The 9,643-nt window shown below is 34.8% G+C and overlaps 1 protein-coding gene across 1 annotated transcript; it reads right to left on the bottom strand.

Moving 5' to 3' along the window:
* Positions 1-268: 268 nt before the first annotated feature.
* On the bottom strand, positions 269-7,754 carry LOC109337650 (cellulose synthase A catalytic subunit 6 [UDP-forming]-like). The gene is made up of 14 exons (XM_019574664.1): positions 7,222-7,754; positions 5,967-6,162; positions 5,647-5,882; positions 5,432-5,534; positions 5,156-5,339; positions 4,641-4,907; positions 4,148-4,493; positions 3,624-3,761; positions 3,233-3,358; positions 2,919-3,131; positions 2,564-2,828; positions 2,284-2,477; positions 1,831-2,181; positions 269-1,247 (listed from the first exon to the last, which is right to left on the bottom strand). The coding sequence occupies exons 1-14, from the start codon at positions 7,300-7,302 to the stop codon at positions 660-662; spliced, it is 3,288 nt and encodes a 1,095-aa protein (XP_019430209.1). The 5' UTR covers positions 7,303-7,754; the 3' UTR covers positions 269-659.
* Positions 7,755-9,643: the final 1,889 nt, after the last annotated feature.

Raw genomic sequence — 9,643 nt, 5'->3', positions numbered from 1 at the left:
ATATCATGAAGCGAGATTGTTAGTTTGAACTGATTCTAATCTCTACTCTCTAGGTTTGTTTTGAGTTCATTATCATTTCTGATTTTTTCTGGCTGAAGTATTTTCATATCTGTACTTGTTCCCCTGTGTGATTATGTGGTGCTATATATTCTATACCTTGTTAGCATTAGTAGACCAGATAGGAAATCTGCATGTGCAGGGAATCAAATTGTACTAGCATAAGTAGGTGAGAATGTACTAGGTGTCGAGGACTAAATAGTAAAACATCTCAGGAACATATCCATACTCTATTACAATGAGGAAGTTACAAGACCATATTCCAAAGGTTCAAAGTTTTAACCACAAAACATGCCTAAAGAACAAGTAACTTTTGACACTTCTGGTCCCTCATCTTTAAGAGGGAATAATTTATCATTAAATGCTATTTCTTATATAACTAGAGAAAGAATAGCACTTCAAAACTCTCAGAAATGTCATTAAAGAATGACTAAAAACCTCTATTACAGGTAACAATGTGTTCAGCCCTACCCTTTTCTTTCCTCTATATCTACATATCTCACAATACAACCTTCATCAAAAAATTCCAGCAACATTGCACAAAACGTACTTGTTCCGCGATGCACGGAAGTGTGACTAGAAAATCTCCTTCGCCTTCTAATTCATGAATCATCACAATTCAATCCACAAACTTCTAACACAGGTCCATCTCTTGACACAAATGGATTAACTCTAACCCACAGGAGAGTCAATATGGAAGCCAAAAGGATTGACCAAACAACCAAGATTGTGGGCACTTTATCTTGTTTACCAAGTAATCCCTTGAGGAATGGGTAAAGATGAACGATGACCCAAAAGGCGAAGAACAATCTACCGACGAGAGGGCCCCATGAGTCATATCCATTGTTGATTGCTTCTGATATCCCAATCACAACCCCAACAACATTTATGACTAATAGACTAACTGGAGGGATTAACAGTGATGTCCACTTGAAGAGATAGAGGTCTGAGAATTCTCCGTCATCGGCAGCTTTCGAAGTAACAGTGAAATTTGTGTTGACTCCACCCAAAACCTTCAGTAAACCCTGGAAAAGGGCAAAAAGGTGCGATGAAACACCTCCGATCACCCAAAATTGTTCATTCCTCCACCAATCGTCTATACCGACACCACCCCACAGCATCTCAAGGATACCAGTTGTTGAAATGGATATGAAGAGGGCCATGAACACAAGACTTGCATAGTTGCTGATCTGCAAATCAAGAAAAACAAATGCATGTCAGAAGTCATGCTTAAACTTTCGGTCTATTATTTAAGTAAAATCAAACTGCTTAAAGGACTAAGAAATGCAAGTAACATGCAACCACATGGACCTTAAAAAAATACTCAAAGCCACAGTAACGGAGTTTGAGGGTGTTTGGAATAGCTTATTATGAAACTAATCAAAATCGCTTATGACTTTCCTATAAGCCGTTTTCAGCTTATTTCAATAAACTTATCAGACAAGGTTATGAAAATAAACTCTTTTTAGCTTATTTTTAAAAGGATAATTGAATAAGCAATTAACCAAGTCATTTACCCCAACATGCCCTCAATCTTGCAGTATCTAATTGTTCCAGAACAATTGAGCTAACCAAAATCTTCTACAACCTTTCAGATAGTCAATACACTAAAAAAATCTTATTCACAAATATGTTTGATTTGTAAAAAATGAAGCTCATCAAAACCATGCGAGACAATCTTCATTTTGGTTCCTTAATTCCTAGATAAAGAGGAAATTTCAAGGTGATTTATTTTCATTGTTAGACTTGACTAGATACTGCACACAAACATACCTCAGGTACAATAAATTTTCCAGTCAGAAGACATATAGCTGGTAGAGTACAGTAGACGAGCAACGGGATGGAAGTCAAAGGATATACAACTGAATTTATGTACGAAAATCTTTCCAAAAACTTCAACCCACCACCATAGCCATACCAGATTGGACAATGTTTGCTCAAGAGAATCTCAACAGATCCAAGGGCCCATCGAAGAACCTGGTGCAGACGATCCGTAAGGTTGATAGGAGCTGACCCCTTAAATGCAGGTCGCTTAGGGATGCAATACACAGACCGCCAGCCATGGCAATGCATTTTAAATCCAGTCAAGATATCCTCCGTCACAGAACCATAAATCCACCCAACCTAGTGATGAGCCAAAAATTAAGAGCATGAGAAGGAAGACATGTCAGAACTAGCAAACAATAGTTTTTCAAACATTAAAAATAGTCTCTCTTCAGTACTAACTTCTTTTCCCCATTCAGACTTGTCTTCATAACCACAACTGATAACTTGGATGGCTTCTTTTACAAGTGATGCAGGACTAATGTCTAACGGAATTCCACCATTTTCCGAAAGTGTGGAGGCTACAAACACTGGAGACTGCCCAAACCTCTTCTCCAACTTCAGTTGAGTTGAATTTGATTTCTCAGTATTGGATCCTGCAGCAGAATGACAGAATCAATTAAGTGTTACGTTCCTGGAATTTTCATACCCGATGAACAGCTACATGGCCCAAAATTCTCACCTTCAATCCCCTCTTCAATATTTTCAACGGCATGTATCTGCTTTGATGCTTCCCTGGACTTTGCCTTCTTTTTCTTGTTGGTCGCATTCTTTTTCTTACGGGAGCCACAACATAGGCAGCACCATTTTGGAAAACAATTACAGGTTTTGCTCGGGGGCTTCTTCTTGGTAGGCGCATCATATCCATAAAGTGCTTGCCTTCTGAAAACACATCCAGTTCCAACATAAATTGGTCCTTGTAATCCATCTAATCCTTTCATATTGATCTGTTTCAATCGGGGATTTATTACTAATCATAATAAAAGCAAGAGGAAAAATAATCAAACAAGAAGAGCAACATGAAACATAGAACTTACATCAAAAAATACAACATTCCTGTTGGAGTATCTATCATGGCGATCAATCCCATTAAATCTTTGAGGAAATTGTACATAGCAAACTTTCTTCCCAACTTGAGTGTCCATCATAAAACACATTGCTTCTCTAATTGCCTTGCTATTGTTAATGTAGTGATCACAATCAACATTCAGCATATAAGGCGCGTTTGAGAGAATTGCAGACACACGTACCTTTAATTATTATTATTATTACAAAAATGAAAACCTATTTAACACTGGTGAATCATAAGTTGACTTGAACCTGAACCAAACTAAAGTAACTTGAGACTTACAAGAGAATTCATTGCCCCAGCCTTTTTGTGGTGATCAAAGCCTGGCCTCTTTTCTCGGGAAACATAAACTAGACGAGGCAATTCATTGCCTTCAATATCACGAACACCATCCTGACCAAGGAAGACCTGGAAGAAAGGAATGTTAAGTTTACAAGTTTTGAGGCCACAAGTGCTATGTGACAAATAGAATGAAAATCCTCTAGCCATAGCATGAAAATGGCATAAGTCTATTTGAATCCAAATTCCTGTGATGTAGGGAACTCAAAACAAATGATTTTTCCTTCAATGGTTATCAACCCTTAACTTTAGATGACCCAAATGTTCAAACATCACACTATATGCATATTCAACAACAAAAAGTCAATATTTGTTAACACTGAGATAATCTTACCTGAATCATGCCAGGATGATCCCTCACATTATTTCCAGGCCACGGAGTTCCATCCTGCATGGTCCATCCATCATCAGGAACCTTTTGCGCAGTTGCCGCCAAACGGTTTATCCTCACCTTAAATTCTTCATAATCTCTCTGTAACAGGCAAAAGCAAAAATGACCTTGATTAGTTTAAAATGTTCAAGTTTGCTTGAAATTACCAAGTGCATTCATTGTTATCCTTGTTGTCATTATTTACTGCGTGCATTCAGTGTAACAGCCAAAAGAAAACATGGATATCCTGCATGTTTCTTTAAATGGTAATGTTTACGGTTATAGAAGTGATTGCTTTAGACCAAAGTACTTCAAGGTGACATGTCATGATTTTACCCAAAAAGTGCTAAAGGTTCAACATATAGAATAACGGGATGTTATAGATAGAACCATAAATGAATAAAGAGTAGAAACATAGGGACCAAAAACTTAATTAGATCTCTGCGTGTATAAAGAAACATGTGCAAACATACAAATAAAATTGATACCTTCATTGCTCTCCTTTCCCTGACAAATGCTGGATGTACTTTAGTTTTCAGATAATCCATCTTTCTGTTGAAATACCATTCTGGGGCTCGAGGCTCAATATTATATTTTTTACAAAAAGGAACCCATCTCCTAGCAAACTCAGATGTCTCGGAAAGTGCTTCAAAAGTAAGCATGGCAGCACCATCATCCGAGACATAACATGCAACTTTATCAACTGGATAATCAACTGAAAGAATAGATAGAACCGTGTTTGCTGTTATGAGAGGAGGCTCTTTCATGGGATCTACTGTACTGACAAAGACGTCTACACTAGACAACTCGGATGGCTTCCCTTCTTTTTCATACCTGCAGCCATGTAAATCAAATGTTATGGCACCATGCTAAGAATTTGAGAATGAAAAATAGAATGAGATATATTGATATCAGACAAATTATCCAGTAAGAACTAAAAGAAAATAAAAAACAAACACCAGATGCAATTGCCTCAATTACCTGAGTGATAGACGATCAAGGTATGTTTCTCGCGTTATCGGGTACCATTTTGGAAACTGATCCATTATCCATGATACAGCAAACCATATTTCACATATGACCGATGTTAACCACAAGCCATAAGCATCTTTAACTGGGTTGAGGATTCTATAATGGAAGAAAAACCCAAGGATTACAAGGCGGAGTATTATAACTATTCTGTATGGATTTATCAAGCTTGAAGAAATAGGTAGCTTCCGAGAAAGTGGTTGCCTGCCTTCATCCATCCTGATAGAGCATATTGAAGAGAATAATGTTAAAACTAAACAGGTCACAAATATATTGCAAAAATTATTAAAAGAAATCGTTTTCACTGAACTTCTACATGACCCTACTGCAACAGTGAACAACTAACATAAAAATAACATATTGTTCATCAAAAACAAAGAAATGTAAGCACCAACAATTACTTAAACGTGGTTTTCCACCATATTATAGTTTAGGAAGATAAAAGGGAACAACAGTATGTAATTTACATGGGCATATCAGGATCCTCCAAATCATCACCAAAATTTCCACCATTGTCATTCCCTGCATGCTTCATCAGCTGAAGTTTATCATTCTGCCTTTTCCTCCACTCTTCCATCCGATCTTTCCAAGCGACGCTTCCATACCCATACACTGCAATATCTTTCTCTGGAACCATTGGCCTGGGTTGCACTATGATAACAGAAGCACCAGAGTGATAATATATCAATGTATAAGATTTACGATTTGTAGAAATGCAGAATGAACAGTAGTCCAAGACTCACATGGAATAGATAGATCGGTATACGGCATGGGATGAACATTGTACCCTTTACTCATATATGGGGGAACAATTAGAGCATGTTGATCAGAAGATATATCAAGGTCCTATACAGAGTAAAACAGTATTATATAGGAACAATTGTTACTAGTGTGCAATAATGCACATTAAATTTAAGGAAATGCAGAACCACTTCAACTGGAAAAGCTGCAAATATACCTCTTCCCCATAAGTCAGGAGTGGGATTTCGGAATTGAGAAGAGAGGAGTCAAGTTCCAAACTTGGGGAGATGCCAGACATACTATAACTAGAATCACGTCTAGCATGACGACTTCCAAAAAGCACTGAATCTGAAGTTGTTTGCAAGCCAAAAGCATCACGATACCCATAATCAAACTCATTGTCCAAGTCATCGATATCATCCTCTTCTTCATCACCTTCAACTCGGGGACTACCTGTAATTCATTCATCGGTTAGAGTGTGCCTACAATGGACGCAAGCATTACAAAAGTCAAGGAGTAAAATAGAAAGAGTCTCACCTTTGATACGTTTGTATCTGGTCTTACACTGTGGACACACCTGATTCCCCTCTCGTCTCTCATATTCGTAGCAAGTCCGACAAACAGGGAAAGCACACTCATTACAAGCAACAAAGGGGTCCCCATCCTCTGCAATCTCTATTTCATCCCCACAAATTTGGCATATCTGATCACTTAATTCTCGGACACACTTAATCTGATGGGAACCAAACAAAAAAAACAGTGTTATTGACGGCTGAGTTTATTAAGTGTACAAATTACAAAAAAAAACTAAAACAGCCATTTGACGCGCAAGCATGATCCTGTCATTTGGTATCAGGAAAATAGCCGTAGGCATCTCAATGTCTACTATTAACGAACATGCTCCCCGTGAATTTTTGTCTTATCGGCTTAACCATGTTTGATGAATTTAAAAATATTATCAGTTACCACTAAGGTGCTGATGCATAAGTTAGTCCAAAATTTTATTTATATTATCAAGAAAATTCATCATAAATCACTTCTTTTAATTACTGATACGTTATACAAAATGCCATTTTTGAATTTCAAACTTACTCTAAGATTGCTAAGTCGAACCAAACAAATACATTATACATATTTAGTCATCTAGGATGCCAAACCAGGCATGAATATCCTGCATGCATAGGCATCTTAGATGCCTGAGCAAATACCAAATGCTATCTAGATTATACAAATTGCCAATAAGATTCAGAATTAATAAATCTTGTACTATGAAAAGGTAAAAAATTCAAGCATTGCGCCTCTGCTAAAAGACAATTTCATATTCATGCTTCTTAATGATCTTTAGCATTTGCCCCCTCTGCTAAAAGAAAATAACTTATAAATGTTTAAGCATTGTAGAGCACTTGAAATCATAATTTTGAAAAGCATAACCTCCAAGCAATCAGTTCAAAGTTCAATTCTTTATGGAGACTATCATCATAATAAAAAAATATAATACAAAATTAACATTAGAAGGTACTTGCTAGCTATTAATACTAGCCAACAACCCCTATCCCCACCTATTAAATGAATGAAGACAAAAATGAATAAAGTAAGCACCGAAGCTCAATTAAAAACACAGTTTTTTTTCCTTTGGGAGAAGAAGTAAGCCAAAAAAACACAGAAAAAGGAAAATATAACAAGAAATCAGAAGAAGAACAAAAAAACACATAAGGTTCATAAAAAGAGTCCAAGGCATATTGTTTGGTACAACAAACCCAGAAGAGATAATCATAATCCAATGAGAACTTACCCTTGCATTTTCATCTGCATTGATGAGAATAAACTCATTCCTGTTGTGAGAACCAGTAACAAGTCTACCACCAGTGTTCATCACTCTCAAAAGGGTCTTCAACTAAAACTAAAACCAAAACAACAATGTACTTCCGAGACTGTTCTCACCAGCCACTCAGAAGATCCAGTTTTTATGCACTTGACAACAACACTCACATACATAAAAAAATGAAGAAAACCCAACAACGAATTCAAAATGAAACCACTGATTTCTCTTCTGTTATATTGTGGATGTTAGTGCAGGAAAAAAAGGAAATAAAAAATCAAACTTTGACTTGGGTTTGATTCTTTAATTTGGTTCCTTCATAAGCCAACAAGTTTTTTCTCTTCTGTGGCCAGCCTGGTTATTCCAAAGTCTATAACATAGTCTACGAAGTGAAAGAGTGTGACAAAGAATGAAAGGAAAGGATATAAGACGCGTAAAGGAAAATGATGAGAAGTACATAGAAAAAGAGACCGAGAATCATTGAATGTGAAAGACAGAGAGAGAAATTACTAAAATAATAGAAGAAAGGGAAAAGTATAGAAAGTGATGAATGAAAAGACTTAAGGCAAGTAGGTGGGGCCCACATGGTTGTGGTGGCGCCACCGTAATTTGGTGAAAGATTTTTTCCCTCTTTTTATTTGGTGGGTATTGGCACACGAAAATGGAACACATATCTCTAAGTTTGTCCCAATTTCTTGTTTCTATCAATTAAAAATTGACACGTAATGATACATTTTTATAGTACTCACTTAAAGTTGATTGGATTGAAACAGGATGAGTGACAAAGGATATGTGTCCATTGGGATATACCAGATGGAAAATGTGTGTTAAGTTTTTGGAGATGAAAAAATAAGAGTGTTATGTAATTGATGTGGGTAAGGTTTGGTTTTTTTTGTGTCTTGTTGTTGTATGAAATTTGAAATGTTTTATCTTATTAAATGTTGTTGTATGAAAATTGAAATGTTTTATCTTATTAAATGTTGTTTTACGAAATTTGAAATGTTTTATCTTATTAAAATGTTGTCGTATGAAATTTGAAAATTGAAATGTTTTATCTTATTAAATGTTGTTGTATGAAATTTGAAATGTTTTATCATATTCAATGTTGTTGTGTGAAATTTGAAATGTTTTATCGTATTCAATGTTGTTGTGTAGGACCAAGTCCAAGGTTTGGGGTGTGTAAGTAGATTAACAGCGAAAGGGAACTGCGAACTGGTCCGTCTGGCTGCCTAGGGGAATCTACTCACGCTGAGTTAGATTATGTTTATTGAAAATTAAAGGTGGTAACTTTTTTACCAAAATACTAACAGAAAAAAGAGATATTTTATATATTGTTATTATATTATTTATGATTAATGTTTAATTATTTTTAACTTTTTAAAAAAAGTTACTCAAATGAATAGTAGATAATGAAATGCGTTTATATAAATCTTTACGTTGTCAGTATATAAATTTTACACTCAAATACTAATGAAACAAAAAAGGAAATTCAAATTACCAAAAATTATTGGATCCCAATATCCATCAAATGTTGAAAGATTTAATTCATTTTAAATGATATTTGTTGGAAGGTATATGAATCCAAAATGACTAAATTGCTATTTCTTTAACCATTGGACTATGAATAGCCTTGGTTATAGGAAGGACAAAATTAAAATTATTATAAGAGCAATTATAGTAATTGTAATTAATAGAATAAAAACATTTTTATTATGTTTTTCATTATGTCATTCTTATTCTATAAACTTTATTTTTAATTAAGAACAATTTTTTGTCAAAGGAAAGTGAGGAGATATAGATCTTTGGTTACATTTATCATAAAAATATAAAAGTGCGAGGTAAAAAGAAATTAGGATGATATTCTTAATTTCTCAACCTTCCCTCTTTCTCTCTGCATCTTTATGGAGTACACTCTATAGTCTATAGTGATGAAGACATGAAGTGGCGTTTACCAGTACGCTTGTACATGGTACTTTTTTATGAAAATGATTTTTTTCTTAACAAATTATAAATTCCCTTACTAGAAGATAATTATTACTTTAAAAAATTTACAATAATATATTTTGCTTCATAATCAGCTCTACTGTCTTGCTGGGTGATACTAATAATCCACTTTTTTCGAAATTATTAGAAAAAAATCAACTAAAATATAAACAGGAATAACGGTAACTAATTTAATTCAAAATATATTTAAAAAATATTGTGTAATATTATACTTTTATTCTCATTTAATATTATATAGTTGACAGTTTTTACTTTAACCAATATACTTTTATTATATCACACTATATATGGACTATTTATTTATCCAAACAAAAAATGAAAAGTAAAGTCTTTAATGGAGCAAATTAGGAAAAATTAACAATTTTTCATAAAAGTTGAAAAGTGTCTTACA

Source organism: Lupinus angustifolius, unplaced genomic scaffold (assembly GCF_001865875.1).
Source record: "Lupinus angustifolius cultivar Tanjil unplaced genomic scaffold, LupAngTanjil_v1.0 Scaffold_9_107, whole genome shotgun sequence".
NCBI lineage: Eukaryota > Viridiplantae > Streptophyta > Magnoliopsida > Fabales > Fabaceae > Lupinus > Lupinus angustifolius.
This window is presented reverse-complemented; position numbering and strand designations above follow the sequence as displayed.

Coding starts and splice junctions, on each gene's coding strand:
- LOC109337650 (XM_019574664.1), bottom strand. CDS start 7,302: ATGAACACTGGTGGTAGACTTGTTACTGGTTCTCACAACAGGAATGAG. Junction 6,163..7,221: donor ATGCAGATGAAAATGCAAGG/GTAAGTTCTCAT, acceptor GGTTCCCATCAG/ATTAAGTGTGTCCGAGAATT. Junction 3,762..4,147: donor GGGAAAGGAGAGCAATGAAG/GTATCAATTTTA, acceptor TGCCTGTTACAG/AGAGATTATGAAGAATTTAA.